The sequence below is a fragment of the Halteromyces radiatus genome (assembly GCF_025201355.1).
Source record: "Halteromyces radiatus strain CBS 162.75 chromosome Unknown BX664scaffold_3, whole genome shotgun sequence".
NCBI classification, from domain to species: domain Eukaryota; kingdom Fungi; phylum Mucoromycota; class Mucoromycetes; order Mucorales; family Cunninghamellaceae; genus Halteromyces; species Halteromyces radiatus.
The window spans coordinates 1,052,856-1,072,982 of NW_026251689.1; the positions used below are offsets into that span (position 1 = coordinate 1,052,856).

The window sequence follows — 20,127 nt, forward strand, 5'->3', positions numbered from 1 at the left end:
AACCACCATTAGATTCCTCTCAAAAAAGTAGCATAATATCATCTAATTCCATTTTATCACTTATCCTGCCAGATAATGTGCAATAAATACTAAAATGATTTCATCGATTTTCCCAAAAATTGCCTGATGAACCCTCGACGATTTATTTTTACAGCCAAAGTTTGGCTGAGGAGTTCCAAATTTTTGGCTGTAAAATCCAAAAACTGATCCCATTTTTTCATCCTGTATATAAGCTTAAATCTATCATCATGCCGTATAAGTACCTTTAACAAAAGATGCTATATTATCTATGACCGTTTCTTTTGTTAGCGGATCATAATGATAACTTGTCGATAATGCAAGAAAAGGCCACTTGGCATCTAATCTTACTCTAAAAAGAAATCTTCAAATGCATTTTCAGATTTAAACCTCTAATCATATCATAAAGCCACTGCTAATAAAGCATATCATCTATGCCATTCTTTTTTATTAATGTATCAAAGCGTATTTACCACTAAAAATGTCACGTTAAATTATAAAATTTGAAAAAAGGAAAAAAAAAGTATTTGCTAAATATGATGTTTTTTTTTTTTATTGATTGATTTTAAATAAAAAAAAAAGCACTAATCTGAATTCAGTATCTTTCCCATTTAGTTCATTTTTCTAGTCGATGCTAGTATCGCCTTGTTTCTTTTCACTTGCTGCTACTTGAGTAAACGTATGGATAGCTGCTTCCAATTCCTCTTTCCGCACTGGCTTACTGACATAACCATTCATTCCTATAGACATAAAAAGGAAGAAGAATAAATATAAGTGTTATTACATACAACAGCAAAAAAAAAAAAAAAAAAAAAAAAAAAAAAAAGATTGGTCTTTTTTTCCTTACCAGCATCAATGCATTTTTCCCTATCTCCAGCCATCACACAAGCAGTCATCGCAATGATATAAGGACGAGTGGCCGTAGTAGACGATTCTGAGCGTATCTTTGTCGTTGCTTCCAAACCATTCATTTCCGGCATAAACACATCCATGAATATCAATTGAAGAGGTATACCTTGTTGCTCCGATGTGATCCATTTTTCCACTGCTTCTCGTCCATTTTGAGCCACGTCGCATGTCAATCCCAATCGATTCAGCATCCGTGTTAGTACCTTTTGATTCACCGGGTTGTCATCTACGAGTAATGCACGTACTGAAGTCAATTTTTCAGACCAATCTGGAAGTTGCGCTTGTTTGCCAGAACCAATAGAATTGTTGGGCGCCAACATTGATATATATGTACCTGAGGTAGGTGTGTTCATTGTATCATCCGGTATTGGTGTCATCATCACTTTGTTGTTGTTGTTGTTGTTGTTCCCTAACCCAGTGTTAATAGTACCAGTAAAGCGAAGAAAAGAATCCCAACCGTTTCTTACAAATGAAGAGGAAGAAGGATTTGCTACTTGTTCGGTTGTTGTCATTGGTGACGATTGTAGTAATGAGACAGACGAAGTAGGAACAGGACTTGATAAGAGATGAAGACATTGGATAAGCTTGGTGTTCTTGAATGGCTTAGTGAGCATTTGAAGATAAAAGTGGTTGCTGGTTTCTTCTTGTGGGGTTTCGACACAAAGTTTCGATGATTCAGGAGTACGAGGACAACGTTGGTAAGGTCGATCTGAAGGAGAAAGATTGATAAGAGATGAATTGCGCAACCGGACATCCACCACACATAATTTTGGAATCATCGAGATATCAAACAGTTGCTGTAAAGTTTCGAGCACAATGCGACTTGTCGTGGTGGATTCGGCAAGGTTTGATGATGATGTATGTTGTTGTGATATTGCTGATCCTTTGTTGCGTGAATGTTCTCGTAAAGATGGATGATCGATGGCGTCCAAATCACAATCCACTATAAGAGTTGTTGGCAAAAATATACTATCATTATCCGAGCTTGGCTGTTGTTGTTGTTGTTGTTGTTGTTGTTGTTGTTGTTGTTGTTGTTGTTGTTGTTGTTGTTGTTGTTGTTGTTGTTGTTGTTGTTGTTGTTGTTCAAAAAAGTCTACAGCTTCAGCCAATGAGAAAGCTTGGGCATTCATACCAAAATTTGAGAGTAGTTCAATCCAAGATTGACGAGTCACTTGTTTTCCAGATATTACCATTGGATGGGAATTATTTTTTGCCAATTCATTTAAAGCGTTCTGTTCACCATAGGTTGGAGTATCTGCTTGAGTTTGCAACTTGACCCGGAAGTAAAAGGTCGATCCATGTCCTTCCTCAGATTCCACCCACTAAAAAAGGAAATTACATAAACTTAAAAAATGAGTATTTCTCTAGATAGGTTTGATCAATCACAGATATTGATTATTGTTATTGCAATTGTTCACTTTACCATATCGCCACCCATGATTCTACAAAGTTGTCTACTGATGGCAAGTCCCAGGCCTATTATTAACAAAAAAAATAAAAATAAAAATAAAAATAAAAATTTTAGTACAGTTGACCAATAATGAGTTATTTTTCTCGAGTTATTTTTTACCTGTTCCACCAAAATTTCTAGCTGTTGATGCATCCACTTGAGAAAATGATTTGAATAGTTTCTTTGACTTGGATTTTGGAATACCTATACCAGTGTCAGTGACCGAGAATAAGTAAGGAACCACATCCATAGGATTATAATTAGTATCCGCGCTTGGTGTCATGGAAATCCAAGGAGATTGATATTTGTCATCGTCATCATCCATATCCGTCACGTTAGTTAATTGTTGATCTTTATCTAGAGTTGCACGTATAACTACAGATCCTTTCTCCGTAAACTTGAATGCATTAGATAATCTAGTTTTTGATATTAGGAAATAAAAAAAAAGATGAATACGTATTCATTCCATATCGCCAGAAAGGTTTTAGAATAAGAAACTTACAAGTTGAGAAGAATCTGGCGTAAACGTACCAAATCACCATAAACATGAATTGGAAGATCAGGATCAATACAGTAATAGAGAGCAACACCTTTACCAAGATAGTTTGATGACATCAATTTCATGCCACTTTCAATTACAAATGTCTATTTTAAAGCAGAATAACCAATTAGTTTGAGAAGTACAATTTTCTTTGAGAAACTACCTTCCTCTTTCTTTATCTCTCCGTTTTTTTTTTTTTTTCTACTTACCAAATCAAGCTTGCTGTGTTCCAAGGTTAATCTTCCAGATTCAATTTTTGAATAGTCAAGAATATCATCAATCAAAGCGACAAGATGGTTTCCTAAGATAAAATAGAACCATTCATATAAAATATACCATATTGTCGATGGGTTAATTCAATTTTCTTATATATTTACCAGATGATTCTATAGTTTCCGCGCATTCATAAAGGTGGGGTTCAAGATCGCTTTCCATTAGCATTCTAGACATACCAATAACAGCATTCATTGGAGTTCGGATTTCTATCCATTATCAAAAAAAAAAAAAAAAAAAAAGGAGGGGAGTTATATTGACCAAAATAATATTGTTAATCCTCTCTTACCATGAGACATATTTGCCAAAAAGTTTTGCTTGGAAGCAGCAGCAATTTCTGCTACCTCTTTTGCCGCAGAAAGATCTAATTGATTCAAACCATGAAATAAGTATTTTTCACGTAATCAAATAGTAATCTTAGTATACACCTAATACCTTTTAACAAATTCTGAGTTCGTAAGCGTTCAGCCTCCAATTCCTTTGTTCGTAGTACTAAGTTTTCAGTTCGTTTTCGTACAAGCTTTTCCATGTTGTTTGCATACTTCTCCAACTAATAAGCAATTCGATTCGATTCAAAAAAGAAAAGATAAATAATCATCATCCTTATCATCATCACTATAGTAGTACTTACAAGAATGGCCATATTATCTACAACACTATCTGATCGAAACAAGTTAGGATCAATTGTCTTGACTCGATTCTATCATTGTTAATTGTAATAAAAAAATAATTAGTGGTATGAAAACGATAGTTTCCCTCCTTTCTTTCCATAATATAATAAAAAAAAAATGTTGTTCTTACCCCAATCGTGGCAAAACTAGGTCTTCCAGAGGAATCTCGACGAAGACAGTCCAGGATGATTGAGTTGAATTTCTCCGCATAATCGTCTTTTTTCGATAGTACGAGACAAGAGGGACCAGAGTGTTGCATGTTGAAGATATTCTCTGCTGTTAATCCATCGTCCAATAGCGCTTGATAGGGTAATTCACGTGTGATAATTTCGTTCATGATAATGCCAGCACTAAATCAAACATGTTCAAAAATTAATGATATTCGAGGGGATTAGTAATAATGATGACGATAATATAAACCGTTGCAACAGTTTTATTTTTTTCCTTTGTTATTATTATTATTTATTATTTTTTTTTTTTTTTTTACCTATATACATCAGCAGATTTGCTTGGGTTGGTCAAATAAATTCCCAATGGAGTGCGATAAACAGATTCAGGAGCCAACCAAAGAAGAGTGCGATTAAATTGTACAACATTCAAATCCTCCAAATTGTTAATGATTTCATTCCTTTGACCTGCCACTTCCAAATAATTGTTGCGGACGGATGGGAGCAATACCGAATCGACCTGAGAACGGCGCAATTTATGGAGACCATAGTTAGAGATCTTCAATTCCCATTTACTTGATATGAAACACGCACTTGAGGTTAAACAGCCATGGACAGCGAATTTCGATCGATGTATGAATGCCATTCCTTGAATAAGATCATTGATAAGAGAGAATCGGAATATCCATGTTAAATCAATGTCAGGATCAGCTAGAACATCTGCCAATGATCCTTTTGCACAGTACTCTTGCGTTGGCAAAATAAAAGTGAAAAAAATAATATAAATGTTAATAATAAGATAATGCTACGATTTCTCATATACCAACGATGCTTTACCTTCAACAATAAAAGTACGATAAGGTTCAAGAATCAGTCCAACAAATTCCACCAAATTTTGATGTCGAGTTTCCTTCATTAAGGCAGCTTCAGTCCGTACAACTTCATCTACGCGTACTCTTTTAGATCCAATTTGTTTGACGAACACGGGGAGATTATGTCTACCAAAAAAAAAAAAAAAAAAAAAAAAAAAAAAAAAAAAAAAAAAAAAAAAAAAAAAAAAAAAAAAGAGGAAAAGAGTCAGTAATTTAGAATGCCCCTTATATATTACCATCATCAACCTTCTGTTGATATTTCTAATCTTTATTCGTTTACCTGTAACACTTGGTATATATCAAATCTGAACATCCGCTTTTTGGCAACGAAGTAAAATACTTTTGGGATCCACTATGAGCAAAAAGAGGGAAAAAATAGAGGTAAGTAGCTTATAACCTATTCGATCACTGATTGAGTCTAACAATAATAATAACTTACACTTTCTTCGTTAATGATTTGGCACGCTGGGAGTCTAGATCAGATAATTCAACCAAGACTGAAGTGCATTTTGGTTCAGCTGACGATAGACTGTTGTTAAACTTGACCTTGGATATAGCCATTTCCTTTTGTTCTTCTATTGGATATTGTCTCTGTGGCTGGGGATTTTGCTTTTTAATGACACCAATACTGTCCTCCTCGTCGCCTTCTTCTTTGCTGCTAGTGTCATCCATTTTTTCCGGTATGCTGAATTCATCATGATCATCCGTAGACCCCGTTGTCCGTCGATCTTCTTCTTCGTTGGGTGAGAGTTGCTTGATCTTTTCATTCATAAGTTCATCAAAAGAAAGTAGCCAGGTTTCATCTCGTAAACGTTGTCGTCGTAAAAGGAATTTGCGTCCACGCCATACAATAAAACCACATAGACCAATAGACAAAAGAACGATAACTGGGACCAAGATTGCAACCAAAGTACGTCGTTGTGCTTCACTTTGATCTGCTTCAAATGCTTGACAGAGAGAATTTGAATTACCTTGTTCACATTGAGTGCATGATGTCGAACCAGAAAGTGAGTAAGTACCATATCCACAGGGTGTACAAACACGTTGATTGTATTGATCTGTATATGTGTTTTCAGGACAAGGAGAACATTGGATTGAGAGCCGAGTACGCTGATTGCTATCCATACAAAAGTAATCAGGAGATATTTGACTGTAAAATGTACCAAGAGGACAAATATCATTCACTAATGGTGTTGCGAGTTGAGTGTGCATCCAAGGCTGATAAGAAATAGTGTTGATTAACAAGATATTTAGAAGAGATAAGAAGCCCAATGCAAACAGATTGAGATACCTATGAAAAAAGATAATATTAATAATCATAGTAATAAAGATGAGAGTTCGTTGTTGGCATTTAATTCTTTCTTTTATTCCTTTTTTGCTGACTTACCAAAATCGTCGTATTCTGCCACTAACAAATGCCTGAACTTGATCAAAGAGATCACTTGAAGTATAGACCACCGTATCTTTTTTCAAATAACCTTTGAGAATTCGCTATAATACGAATATATTATTTAAAAAAAAAGTTAGTGAGAGGTATTCTTAATACTTATGTCAGTATTTGTACTTTACGGCATTGATGATATCAAAGATATGATCTGAGAAGGTAACAATAGCGTCGGGTTCGTAATGCATGGATGCCAAAGCTGTCATTATATTTTGGAATTGTTTGTCCGTGGCGTCGCCTGTAGAAATATTAATATAGTGTATAACATGATGAGCCTGAGGAATATGGAAACTGTCGCTACCAGTTGTGAAGTGAGTTCGATATGCTTCATAAAAGTGTTGACAAAAAGACGTGATATCCATATAAGTCTGTTCAGCCAAACATACTGGTGCCTTGATATTATCTTCTATCATGGTATTTGCTATGGACTGAGAAAGATCGGCAAGATTAATGGCGACATTGGGAACTTTTGATTTGACTTCTTCAAAAAAGGAACCTATTTGGACTAAAGTGACCTGACTTTTGTTGGTATATTGTTCAATCGATTCATCACTAGATTCCAATATGATGCCGCTAACACCTAAAAGAATCAACAAAGGTAAAAAAAAAAAAAAAAAAAAAAAAAGAAGAAGAAAAAGAAAAAGAAAGAAAAGAAAAAACGAAGAACCGTGAGTAAGATAAAAAGAGTTTATCTACTATTTTTTTTTTTTTTTTTTTTGAGTTTACCTCGTTTTGCATAAGAAGAGATTTGAGTTCTGACTTGACTATCGCGTTCTATATTTCATAAATCAAATTAGAACCAATTCTATTATTTTCTATATTTTGTTTTATTATTATTATTAATAACATACCACTACCTGATGGTTGCTTGAAGAATGATACAAAGTAATGAATAAAGAAAAAGAAAAAAAAATCAAAAAAAGAGTTAGCTTTTCACTGCAGTGACCGGAGTTGATATTCGATTCCAATAAGTAAAAAACTTTTACTTACATCAAATGCATTCAAAAGAGTCCAGTTCAATTTATGAGCTAAATCATACGCACCTCTCATGACAGCAGAATTGTATGTATCCCCAGCTATATTAGGTACTATATATATATTTCAAAAAAAAAAAAGATTAGGATATGATGTATAATCATCCACTTTTATTTTACCAGATACACCCACATAACCTGTTTGATCATTCAAAGGGATCATTGTTGTTTGTTCATTTTCCAGAATACCAGCCAATGTAGAATTAGTTACTAATGTAGGTCCAGTACTAATAGTTTTGTTGTAGTATACATCTTTTCCTGTCAAAATCTAGTAAAAACATAATGAATGAGGTGATGATTGAATCAAATTTGATTTTACCTTCAGATATAAATAAAATACAGGCAATGCAATTTCATAGTAGGGTAAATGAGAGATACCGAACACATCCTTATGTCTCTGAAAAAGACTTGTCATATTGGAGCCACCAAGATCAAAGAAACCTACACCAATACGAGTACTATTATTGACATCCAACATATTCAATACTGCATCTGTCACGATATCCACAGCATTCTTTTTTTTTTTTTTAATATCAAAAGTAAAAGAATTAGTTATTCATATCTTTGTTTTAAAAATCATAATATATATATATATATCACTTACAGCGCCACTGAGAGAAATGATAGAATCGTAATCACCTTGATTAAAAAGTCGAGTAATTTCGGAAGCAGGGTTCAAAGTACTATTATCCTTGAAGATGACAGGTGAAGAAGTCCAATCAATCATAACAGACTGAATACCTGTTACACGTTCTTTGCATGCAGTATCATTGGCTTGAGAGAATTGAATGACCAATGGACGAGTGTATCCACGTTGAAAAAGTTCCTTTCCCAGCATTTCACCACCTTTTATATTATCTTGAAGCACTCGAGTTAATCCTAATTGACTAGCATAATCTTGACCCACATTGAATACAAGCATAGGTACATTTCTTTCCAAAGCATACTGGGCAGCCTCGAATACAGTGTTATCGGGAATACTAAGAATAATACCGTCCACATTCTATTTAATAAATGTTAATTCATTTTACGAGTTTGGTGTAATAATAATAATAATATTAAAAATATATATTTATATACAGATTACCTGATCTACAGCTGCTTTGATATCATCACTCATTTTCAATCCGGTTGTAACCAAATGTCGATTCCATTCTAATTGAATATCTACAATCGTAGCTGCATCCAAAGCACCTTGTTCCGGATGATGAAAATAACTGGCTGCATTGGCTTCATTGTGAGAAAATACAGCTATTCTTGGTTTTCGTTGTTGACTTCCTGTAGTATTACTAAAAGATGTTGTGCTACATGATGGTAGTAATAATTGCCCTTGTTGAATCATGGCGGTATCATTTCCAACCAATTGAATCGCTTGAATCGATGTCACATAAAAAGATGAAAGAAATAAAGTATTGAATAACAATATAAAAAAATAGTAGAATACCATTTAAGGTGATATGTATCTATATAAAAAAAAAAAGAGAGAGAATGAAAGATGCAGGAAAATAAAATAAACTTTTAGAAAAAAAAAGTCTATATTTAAATTTCCTAATGTTTTCATATCAAAGAGAGTAAAAAAAAAAATTACCTTTTTTTTTATTGAATAAAAAAGTAAATAATAAGAGAGTATCTAGTCTACGCTATATATATATTAAGGAATATCTATGTACAATTCAAAAAAAAAAGGAGGGAGAAGCATATAGATGAAATGATAATATAAGTTGTATATAGTGAGGTATAAAAAGGGACTATAATAGTATATATGTGTGTAGAAATGTAAAAAGAGATGCTAATAAAAAAAAAAAAAAAAAGAGAGAGAGAGAGAGTAAAACATAAAAAAAAAAAAAAAAAAGGAAAGAAAAAAAGAAATTCAATAGGGACAGGCTCGTTGGCGTTGCTTTCGAACAGCCCTCGATAATTTAAATGACCGCATTTCACAATCCACCCAATTACGATTCCCCATTTCTCGTGCCACTGCTTTCCAAGCTTGTTTAAATAATCTATCATGTTTCTTAATCGCCAACAACAAAACATGATCTTCGGTTGTGGACCATTCTCTATGCTCAGACATTTTTGCTTGTAAAGTCTTGAATCGACCCCAACAACATCCACGTGAACGATGTGGTAAATAGGTAGAACTAATTAATGCCCATGATAATCCTTCAGCATATCCTTTTTGTAATAAAAAATCTTCAGAGGAAGTCCATGGTGTACGTGTTTGAGGACTTGATGATGATGATGACATTAATGGAGATGAAATTGTTGCTGGCGTACGTTGTTGTTGTTGATGATGAGATAAATATATTGTTGTAGGTGAACTAACAGTAGAAGAGCATGATGATAGAGATGGAGTTGAATGTCGACTATTAGTGATGTCTTCAGAATATGACCAATTATCTTTAAATTCTCCAAATGTTATCATAGGTGATCTTAAGCATACTTCTTGATGATGATCATGGTAAGGAACCATATCAGCTGGTACTGTCAAGGTAGATGACTTGTTGCAAAGTAAGTTTTTCAAATCCATAATATAAATAAAGATAGTAATAATAATGATGAATAAAATAAACCAAAGAAATGTCATCATTTTATATATATTTCTGAAATGTCATTTTTTAAGGAGGTACAAAGTCAAAAAGTTTTGAAGCTTGACGCGGAGTTGAAACCAATCCGCATTAATCATGGCCCAATATGGAAAACATGCTGATGAATCAAAAACTACCCTTTATAACCCCCTTCACTATCATCATCATCCTTCTTGTAAGGACCCTAGACTTTCCACGGATAAAAAAAAAAAATACGGAGAAAAAGAATCCATGTTTTCATAAAAAAAAAAAAGGTTAAAAAGGCAGTACTTTTGTTCATTCTCATGGGCAAGACTTTAGTACCTTAAAAAACCATATTAGGACAACAGGGGTGTCTATCGGTTTTCTTATGAAAAAATAAACATGTCATTAAATCCAACCGCGTGTTGGCATTTTTTTTTTTATTACTCGTGGTAAATAGGAGACCCGTCTTGTCATTGTTTTCAATCCATCAAACAACGTTTTATCTCCCATTTGTCAGTAAGGTTCATCCAAAGTCAGAATATAGAGCAATAAACTTTTTTTTTTTTTCTCGTGATATTATATTTTAAGGAAACTAATAAATCCACGTTATTACCATCATCATAACGAAATCAAGGAGCACCTCATTATTATTATTGTTATTATTATCAATGTTTATCAATTTGTCAATAATTTCTTTGAAAGATAAAAATAAATCCATATATTTCCATATATGCTTCTATAAGCACGGCCATTGATTTTATTCCATCATAAATGACATAATCTAATCATATTTATGATCATCATCCCCAAAATTTCCTCCCAATCAGTTTATTGAAAAAGGTATTCCAAAGAGGTAATTATCTAACTAATAATAATAGTAATACTAATGCAATCCCATCAAATCTATAAATACTAACACGATCCCCATACTTAATAACAAGTCCATCATCCTAGGATTCATCTTGAAATTCAATCAGCAGTTGTCCTGATTTCACTGTATTGCCAGCAATCACATAAATTTTTTTGATAGTCCCAGTTCGAGAAGTACGTAATATGTTTTGCATCTTCATAGCTTCTACTACTGCCAATTCTTCACCTATCTTGACCTAAACAAATTGAAATAAAAATATTAAAATTAAATTCATATCATCTTATTATTATTATTACCTTGTCCCCTTCTTTCACAGCAATACTGATGATCCTCCCTGGCATCGGGCTTGGAATCCATTTGCTTTCTTCTTCCTTGGTCTTCCTTTTCATATATCGAGATAATTGATGTTGATCACTGTTCAATACAGCTACTTTGTACTACAAAATGCAAATAGACAATAAGATGATACAAAATAAAACAATAATAAGGATAACAAAAAATTAGGAGTCCAATTACTTTAATGAATGATGGTGAATAAATAACTTACCCGACTACCATGATATTGTACTCTAAATCCAAAATCAAGTACATCTAGATGTTGCACCACAAGTGTCGTTCCATCAGGTAATAATGTTCTTGATAGTAATCCATCTAATGGCCACTGCATACTAATGATGCCCGACAATCCAGGTAAACATACCTTTCACAGAAACATACAAAGAAAGAAAAAAAAAAAAAAGAAAAAGAGAAAAAAAAAGGAGAGGTGAGTATGAACGATAACTTTTTTTTTTTTTTTTTGGTTGCTTTACCTGGTATTTATCTTTGTCCATCATATCCATATCCACCTTGATTTCCGTTACTTGATTATTCTGTTCATCAGTCAAGTGAACCCACATAGATGATGATGTTGACGATGCCGATAGTGTATTTTTGCCATATCGATGTTGTTCTTTCTTGAGCCACATACCAGATACAATTGCAGCTAAACAGTCCATATCCTTTGAGGTCATGACAGGAGGTCGAAATCCATTGGGATATTGTTCCATTAAAAAGTTGGTCGAGAAATCACCTTGACGAAATTGAGGATGAGCCACAACGCCACGTAAAAGAGGTATATTGTGTGTAACACCTTTGATGACATATTCATCCAATGCCTGTACCATGGTATTCATTGCTTCTTGTCGATTCTCGCCGTGTGTCACTAACTTACATATTAAAGGGTCGTACTCCACATGAATATTTGATCCTTCCATAAATCCAGAATCACATCGTCGTCGTTGATGCTTTTGAGAATGATCACCATTATTTGTCCAAGGTTCTTGATAAGTAAGTAGCCGCCCCACAGATGGTAAATATTTTTCAGGATCTTCAGCATATACACGTGCCTCCATAGCCCAGCCAGAAATTTGTATATCAGATTGTTGTAAATCCAAAGGATAACCTGCGGCTGAGTATAACATTTGTTCCACCAAATCAAGACCAGTAACATATTCAGTAATGGGATGTTCAACCTGAAGACGTGTATTCATTTCCAAAAAATAAAAATTATGTTGTCGATCCACCAAAAACTCTACAGTACCTGCTGAACTGTAACCCACATGTTTTGCCAAAGTAACAGCCTGTTCACCCATTGCTTGTCTTGTCTTTGGATCCAAATGCACACTAGGAGATTCTTCAATGACTTTTTGATTCCGCCGTTGAATAGAGCATTCACGTTCAGGCAAATAGATAACATGACCATGATGATCACCTAATACTTGAATTTCAATATGTCGAGGTTGATCAATGTATTTTTCAATCAGTAATCGATCATCACCAAACGCGAACCGACTTTCTTGTTTCGCCAATGTGTAACCATCCTTGAGTTCTTGATCTGTCCAAGCAACTCGCATTCCTTTGCCACCACCACCTGCACTTGCCTTGATCATCACCGGATATCCAATATCATGAGCCACCTGTATTGCTTGATCGAATGATTGGATTTCACCATGATAACCAGGAATCACATTCACACCGCTAGCTTCCGCCAATTTCTTGCTTTGAATTTTATCACCCATGGCCGCTATCGCCCATGCAGAAGGACCAACAAATCGAATGGATGCTCGATTCAATGCTTCTACAAACATCGCATTTTCACTGAGAAAACCATAACCAGGATGGACTGCATCGCATCCCGTACTTTGTGCCGCCGCCACGATCCGGTCTATAGACAAGTATGAATCTGCTGGTTCCCCTGGCCCAAGTCGTACTGATTCTTCTGCTAATTGGACATGTAGAGCATCCACATCCAAATCCGAATACACTGCCACTGTTCGTATGCCCATTGCCTTGGCTGTCTTGATAATTCGACATGCTATTTCTCCACGATTTGCTACCAGTAGTTTGTTAAAAGTCTAAATAAAAAAAAAATATTGTTCTTATGAGATATGTTATGACTATTTCTATAGGAATAATGATGGATTTACTTTCTTATATCCAGTAGTTTTTGTATCTTTGCGTTGAATAGAGGATAATGTAGTAGTTGATAATGGAGTTATATCAGAAGATATTGATTTTGTTGTGACCGGAGAAGAATTGTTGTATGCAGTTGATATATATCTATATGGAGTTGTGTATCGTGAAATCGTATATAAAGAAGGAAACCATTTGGAATGTGCCCGAGATAAGAAGGAAATGTTTGATCGAGAAGGTGAAGGATGATGTCTGAAGAAAGACTTCATTATATATAAAAGGTTAAAAAAAGTCAAAAAAAAGGGGAATAAGAAAAAAAAAAAAACGAGAGAGAAAAAAAGTTAGTTTGAAATCGACTGAGTTTGATATTTTTATTTCAGAGTTGTGTGCGTGAGAGAAGTATCAAAGGGAGTGAATATGATGAAGCTGTACAGAAAAAAAAAAAGAATATAAAAAGGAGAAAGAGGGGAATACAATTTTGATAAAATAATAAATAATAATATAATAATAATAATAATAATAATAATGAAAGAGGAGGAAGAAATTGAGTTCAATGATAAACATGCATGTAACCAAAAGAGACGTTAAGGAACATGCCTGCAAGAATTCCAAGTTGATGACGCCGAGTAAATACTGATTCACGTACCCAAAAGACACAAAGAATACCCAAGAAGAAACCTAACATTAATCCCCACATCATTTCTTTGTAAGTACCTTGAATAGCTATATATATATATATATAAAAGATCAGAATGAATATCAAATAATACTATAAATTTTTAACTTACTTCCTTCTGGTACTGTTTCACCTGTCTGATCCATCCATTGTTCTTCAAATTGTAATAATTGTTCTGTAGGTTCTAATAAAATAAAATGCAAGATAATATTAAATCATTAATTGTCTTTTTTTTCCTTTAAAAATAATACCTTGTCCATCATAAGGTGTTTGATGCATCCTATGAAACTGTGTTCGAATACTACGGATTTCCTCTTGATTGAAACCTGAGTTTAATAATCGATCAAAACCTCGAATACTATCAGTTTTCCTTTTGATAGACTATCAATGATAAAAGGTTAGTTATTTAAATATAATATTCATCATTATTATTAGTATTACCTTTGAACAATTAACAGGTACATGATCAGAAACAACACAGTGGATGAAGGAACCTGATATTTGAAGTCCATATTCATTTAATGGTTTTGAATCATTATCCAAGATCTTGCCATTATATATAAGCCTTAGTTTCTTATTTGTTGTATTTGGATTAACTTGATATATCTAACATGTTAAAATTATAATATTAGTTTAAAATATAAAACAAATTAAAATAGATATTTTACCGAGTTTTTTATATTTGCAGGAGTGTCGGAAAACGGAGCAACATGTAAAGGAAGATCAGAACCTTCTGTCCAACGTATGTATATAAGTATATTATCAATGGTAGAAGTCATATATGATATCAATAATATTGTAAGCAAAAAAAAAAAAAAAAAAATGGATAGATAAAGAATAAAATAAAATAAAAAGAAAAGAAAAGAAAAGAAAATGCTTTTTTCCTGTTCAAGACTTGGCAAGTGAAATGATTCAAAACCAACAGGTTCATCCTATTCATACTCCGTCTCTTGCCTCTTCATTTTTTTTTTTTCCTCTCTCTTTTTCCCACTTCTTTTTTTTTTTCTTTTTTGTTACTTTATCATTATTGGATAGTTACCATGTCGGTACCTTTACAAGAATTTATAGGTAAAAAAAAGAAATAATATTTTATATAAATAGTACAATCCAAACTTTCACTTTTTTTTTTAATTCTCTTTATATATAAAATGTAATATCTTTCTATGCACAGACGGTGCATGTAGTCCTGCGCGTTATGAACCTGACCTTGCTCTCAATCTCGAGATATGCGAAATGATCAATAAGAAACAAGGCAATGCGTAAGTATTTTATAATTTGTTGTTTATATTATTATAATTGACGTTCATTTTTTTTTTTATTATTTCTAGTCCAAGGGAAGCAGCTACTGCTATTGTCCGTATCATCAATAGCAAGAATATCAACCAAGCCATGTTAGCTCTCACAGTAAGAATAAAAAAAATAAAAAAATAAAAAGATATATATATATAATTTGTATATAATTATATAGTTATTGGACAATTGTGTCAAGAACTGTGGTTATCCTTTCCATCTTCAAATTGGTACAAAAGAATTCTTGAATGAACTTGTGCGACGCTTCCCCGAACGACCTGCGGTAAAGTATAATTTATATATATATATATAACATACATACAGATATATGGCACAAATATGTTTCCAATTTTAATTTCTCCCTTTTTATTTTTTTTATTATAAAAATGAACATAGCCATTTCCAAGTCCTGTCATTCAACGTATATTGTATCTAATCAAGGAATGGAAAGTAGCTCTCACTGACATGTCACGTCATAAAGATGATTTGGTACACATTAAAGATATGTATCGACTTCTTCGATTCAAAGGTAAGAAGAAGATTTCAGTTGAATGAGGAAGAATTATTTTGTATTTATTTTCAATTGATTTATTAGGTTATAGATTCCCAGATTTACGTGACTCTTCTATAGCTGCCTTAGCTCCATCAGAGGTAACGTATACAATATATATATATATATATATATATATATATATATATATATATTTAATGAATAACTTGACTCATATCAATATCATTATTATTATTTATGACATATAGTCTTTGAAATCAGCACAAGAATTGGAAGAAGAGGATCGTGTGGCTCAATCAGCAGTAAGAACACAAAGAGAAAAGAGGGAGAGATGTATACCTATGTGGCCTAATTATTGGGAAAATTTTGGATTTCTTGTATATTTAATTAGAAACTACAAGAATTGATTCGACGTGGAAGACCTCAAGATTTGGTAGAAGCAAACCATTTGATGAAAATCATGTCTGGTTATGTAAATATAGAGAAAAAGATAAGAAATAGTAGGGTTACCTAATCTTCTGTTACTAACCTAGAATTCCTTACTTATTACTATATTGCTACTTAGGATCAAAGAGCCAAACCTGATTATAAACAAAAATTTGAAGAGGAATTACACAAGATACAGGATAAAGCTATTCTTCTGTATGAAATGTTGGAAAATGTAGCACAAGGTGAACGATTGGATCGCAATGAAACCGTGATGGTAAGAATTAGAAAGGGAGGAGGAGGAAGAAATTAATGAATTTAATATTTTTTTTCTCTTATATTATAGGAATTAAAACATTCATGCCAAAACGCTCAACCAAAGATCCAGAAGATGATTACAGAAGAAGAGGATAATGACAAAATTGGTAAAACATAAAAAAAAAAAAAAGGAGACTTCTTTATTTATTTATTTATATTTTTATTGTTATAGAGAACTTGCTGACTCTCAACGATATGATCAATAACGTAATTGCTAAGTTTGCCGACATTCAAAAAGGAATATATGACACCCAGTATGATATCAGTGGAAAGCCACCCAAGCAAACATCAACCACAGAGGAACCTAGACAGGCAATTAGTTTGATCGATTTGGATGATGACTCGACCTTATCCAACAATACACCTACAGCCTCTGGATCAGCATTGAATGAACTCAGTGACTTATTTGGCCAAACAAATATATCAAGTGTACCAGCTACAATACCCACGATGTCCACCCCATCATCTTCAAATATGACCAGCAATAATCCTAGTGATATTTTTGATTTATTGAGTGGATCCAATGCACCACCAGCTTATTCTGTCGAATCACCAGTATCAGCAACAAATCCCCCAGTATCTGTCTCTCCTGCTTTATCCAACACTTCATTCAATGGTTTTGGATCTCCTAGACAACAACATCAACGGTCTATAGAAAACAACAATAGTAACGATGGCTCACTTTTATCATCGTCTTCTACTAACAGTAATGGATCTGCTCAAACTCATCCTACAAGTAAATAATCATCTACTGTTTATTTCATCCATTATATTTAACCTTTTTTTTTTCTTTTCTTTAATTAGTCGAACTGGTGAATAAGAATGGTTTACGGATTGAACTGGAAGTCAGACAAATTAGTACTCAATGGAAATTCAAGGCATTGTTCTCAAATCAGTCCACTGCACCTATGGAAAACATGACTTTATCGCTCGCGGCACCAAAGGTAATGTATATATATGCGTATATGCAGGAGGCGGGATATATTACTGGAGAAAATACGTTAAAAACAACATTTTGATTCAATTTTTATTTATTATTGTAGTCTATGCAATTGAAAATGGAAACTCAATCATCCCAAGTGGTACCTCCTCATTCACAAAACTCGGTCACTCAGTTTATTCTTCTCAACAATCCCAACAATGAAACTTTACGTCTGCGGTACAAGGTCACTTATCAACAATTTGGTGTGGATATGGAACAAACTGGCGATTATCGTGCATAAATGATTCTTATTTTTACTCTTGCTTCCCTATTTTTGTTATTTATATACACCTATTACATTTTTATATCTATTTGATTAAATAAAAGAAGAAAAGTGTCTATTTTGAATCCGTTCTGTTGTCCATCTTACTCGTTTTATTATATATATATATATATAGTTACGTGTAACTTTTTGTTTTGATTATTTCCCTTACAGCATCTCATCAATCTTCTATCATCAATTAGTACCACTCACCTTACATTATCTAGTCATTAATGGTCAATTCAATTCAATCAATATCATATATCACGCTTCCTTATCACGTACGATGACCAAACAACAATCACCCACACAAAAGTAAAGCAACCAAAAAAAAAAAAAAAAAAAAAAAAAAGGTCTGATCTAAACTGGGTTACATACAAGATCTCCTGTTTATTTTCAGTCTAAAGACAAACTAATAGATAAATCAAACTAAACACGCTGTGTTCTATATAGTATATTGGGAGAAAAGAATGCTTTGAAAGAAAAAGGAAACAAATATATACATATATGTGTAATAAGAAGGATTCAAATTTCTTCACAGGGTATCATTTCATGGGTTTCTTGTTCTTGATCTGTCTTGATATTTTCTTGGTCTTGTAAAGAACCAAAGTTCACGGCAAAGAAGCCTGCTACCACCAAACATGCACCGATGGAATACTGTACACCAGGTAAAATATGTTTCAATACAACATCACCTACTAATGCCAACGGGACCTTTTCTCACATAAGGAAGAAAAAAAAAAGTTAATATTATATCTAGCATTACGATTCCTTTTTTTCTTTCTTTCTTATTATTATTACCGTTAAAGTGATTCCCAATGTCACCACAAGGGGGGAAGTCATCAGCATAGCTAGTAACCAAAGGTAATCAGATCTATGGTGAATTAAAAAAAAAAGGAGTACATGTTATTGGACTTCGCACATATTGAGTGTTATATTGTTTTCACACTTACAAAAAGGTCCCAATGAAAGCATTCAAACTAATCATGGTCCACAAAGTTGAACTGTAGGGAAAAGAGAAGGTTTCCACACCTGTCCAATGCAGAATGAAAAAGAAAGGCCAAAGCATCACCACATTAAACAACCCAACAAATCCAAAGAACGTCGGCATATCGATTCTTGATTCGTCACCAATCCTTAATTTCAATAGAACCGTATAACCACCATAGAACATCGCCCCTGCCAATGCAAAGAAATCACCTACAAGTTTGTTGTGATGATTCATACCGTTATTCTGACTTGATGTTGCTGATGTTGTTGCTAACTGATCTGACCAAGATACAAGTATAACGCCAATGAAACTAATAATAAATACATCCAACAGAAATATGAGAATTCCACTTTGATCATATCATTCTCTTCTTCCGTAACTTTTTTTTCGTACCTGATGCCAACCGAGAATATCTTGATCCAGTTGAACTTCTCTACCTTAAGAAGAACTCCGAAGGTCAATGTGAATAATCCTTAGAAAAGAAAAAAGCAAGAATCAGTCTATTTAATCTTTTCATTTCTTTATATAAATTTTATAATCTACCTGACATGGATGACAAAAGAGTAGAACTACCCACCGTCGTATAAGCCAGACTTGCATTGGTACAGTAATTCGCAAGGAACCAAAGAACACAAAAATAAGAACTGAGCTGGATCGTTTCCTTAAGAGTCATCTTGTTGGACAATATTGAAACAGTAGAGTCATCTCCAAAACCGTTTTCACCAATCTAAAAAAAAAAAAAAAAGAAGAAGAATAATGGAAAACATGGAACAGGTAAGGGACAGATATTCGTATACATATATATATAACAATGACATTACATTATCTCGTTCCTCTAGTTCTTCTTCATCCAATAGTCGTTCCGTTATTTCTGAATAAGATCTATCGGTTCAAAAAAAAAATACATTTAGTTTTCTAATTATTTGTTGTTCTTATCGACAATATATGTGTACTTGCGTGTCAGTAGTAGGGACTGTCGTTGTTTGAGTATGATAAGAATGTCGTAAGTAAGAGATGGCAACTGGAATAAGATAGACTGAAAAGGTGGAAGTACTATAATACGTAATAAAAAATGGTCGTTCGAAATCTTGATCTCCAAAGATGCTCTATAAACAATCAACCGAATATTAACTGAATGATATCCTTTTTCTTTTTCTTACGCACATTGGTGACAAAGGATGTGGCTACCCAAATGAAAACAACCACTAAAAGAGTCAATATTCCAAAATAATAACGTCGTCTCTTGAAATGTTGTATAGGGTGATTTGACATGAGATGTTCATTGAAAAACGAAAAAGAAAAGCAAAGGAGAGAGAAAAAAAAAGTAAAAATTAAAAAAAACGAACTTTTTATTTAGATGCGGTAATTGAAAAAAGTGAGAAAAGACCAAAAGTATACCATTCATATTGAATCCAGATGCA

At 33.3% G+C, this 20,127-nt stretch overlaps 7 protein-coding genes across 7 annotated transcripts; 1 reads left to right on the forward strand and 6 right to left on the reverse strand.

The window, feature by feature from the left end:
• Window positions 1-550: 550 nt before the first annotated feature.
• Window positions 551-1,997, reverse strand: BX664DRAFT_328321 (CheY-like superfamily). The gene is made up of 2 exons (XM_051544578.1): window positions 866-1,997; window positions 551-758 (listed from the first exon to the last, which is right to left on the reverse strand). The coding sequence occupies exons 1-2, from the start codon at window positions 1,704-1,706 to the stop codon at window positions 643-645; spliced, it is 957 nt and encodes a 318-aa protein (XP_051401307.1). The 5' UTR covers window positions 1,707-1,997; the 3' UTR covers window positions 551-642.
• A 1,190-nt stretch (window positions 1,998-3,187) lies between these two features.
• Window positions 3,188-8,660, reverse strand: BX664DRAFT_96027 (uncharacterized protein). Its single transcript, XM_051549810.1, has 18 exons — window positions 8,467-8,660; window positions 7,984-8,382; window positions 7,699-7,893; window positions 7,500-7,647; window positions 7,336-7,433; window positions 7,197-7,212; window positions 7,072-7,119; window positions 6,471-6,925; window positions 6,289-6,392; window positions 5,341-6,192; window positions 5,182-5,253; window positions 4,867-5,027; window positions 4,350-4,776; window positions 3,993-4,212; window positions 3,823-3,891; window positions 3,627-3,741; window positions 3,481-3,555; window positions 3,188-3,400 (listed from the first exon to the last, which is right to left on the reverse strand). The coding sequence occupies exons 1-18, from the start codon at window positions 8,497-8,499 to the stop codon at window positions 3,270-3,272; spliced, it is 3,618 nt and encodes a 1,205-aa protein (XP_051401308.1). The 5' UTR covers window positions 8,500-8,660; the 3' UTR covers window positions 3,188-3,269.
• A 513-nt stretch (window positions 8,661-9,173) lies between these two features.
• Window positions 9,174-9,919, reverse strand: BX664DRAFT_328324 (uncharacterized protein). Its single transcript, XM_051544579.1, has one exon. It carries the CDS (start codon window positions 9,904-9,906, stop codon window positions 9,250-9,252), a length of 657 nt encoding a protein of 218 aa, XP_051401309.1. The 5' UTR covers window positions 9,907-9,919; the 3' UTR covers window positions 9,174-9,249.
• Window positions 9,920-10,725: 806 nt separating this feature from the next.
• On the reverse strand, window positions 10,726-13,571 carry BX664DRAFT_328325 (carbamoyl-phosphate synthase L chain, ATP binding domain-containing protein). Its single transcript, XM_051544580.1, has 5 exons — window positions 13,265-13,571; window positions 11,609-13,192; window positions 11,347-11,499; window positions 11,096-11,236; window positions 10,726-11,034 (listed from the first exon to the last, which is right to left on the reverse strand). Exons 1-5 carry the CDS (start codon window positions 13,517-13,519, stop codon window positions 10,879-10,881), a joined length of 2,289 nt encoding a protein of 762 aa, XP_051401310.1. The 5' UTR covers window positions 13,520-13,571; the 3' UTR covers window positions 10,726-10,878.
• Window positions 13,572-13,715: 144 nt separating this feature from the next.
• On the reverse strand, window positions 13,716-14,762 carry BX664DRAFT_328328 (DUF2407 C-terminal domain-containing protein). The gene is made up of 5 exons (XM_051544581.1): window positions 14,595-14,762; window positions 14,368-14,532; window positions 14,178-14,307; window positions 14,039-14,110; window positions 13,716-13,973 (listed from the first exon to the last, which is right to left on the reverse strand). The coding sequence occupies exons 1-5, from the start codon at window positions 14,703-14,705 to the stop codon at window positions 13,801-13,803; spliced, it is 651 nt and encodes a 216-aa protein (XP_051401311.1). The 5' UTR covers window positions 14,706-14,762; the 3' UTR covers window positions 13,716-13,800.
• A 154-nt stretch (window positions 14,763-14,916) lies between these two features.
• BX664DRAFT_328334 (uncharacterized protein) lies at window positions 14,917-17,801 on the forward strand. Its single transcript, XM_051544582.1, has 12 exons — window positions 14,917-15,185; window positions 15,255-15,330; window positions 15,395-15,499; window positions 15,613-15,745; window positions 15,812-15,867; window positions 15,976-16,029; window positions 16,119-16,199; window positions 16,293-16,430; window positions 16,500-16,578; window positions 16,644-17,207; window positions 17,276-17,415; window positions 17,515-17,801. Exons 1-12 carry the CDS (start codon window positions 15,160-15,162, stop codon window positions 17,692-17,694), a joined length of 1,632 nt encoding a protein of 543 aa, XP_051401312.1. The 5' UTR covers window positions 14,917-15,159; the 3' UTR covers window positions 17,695-17,801.
• A 439-nt stretch (window positions 17,802-18,240) lies between these two features.
• Window positions 18,241-19,978, reverse strand: BX664DRAFT_260496 (vacuolar membrane protein; the record flags this gene model as incomplete). The annotated part of the gene is made up of 7 exons (XM_051540634.1): window positions 18,241-18,429; window positions 18,517-18,589; window positions 18,669-19,016; window positions 19,100-19,178; window positions 19,250-19,433; window positions 19,681-19,812; window positions 19,871-19,978. 7 exons carry the CDS (start codon window positions 19,976-19,978, stop codon window positions 18,241-18,243), a joined length of 1,113 nt encoding a protein of 370 aa, XP_051401313.1.
• Window positions 19,979-20,127: the final 149 nt, after the last annotated feature.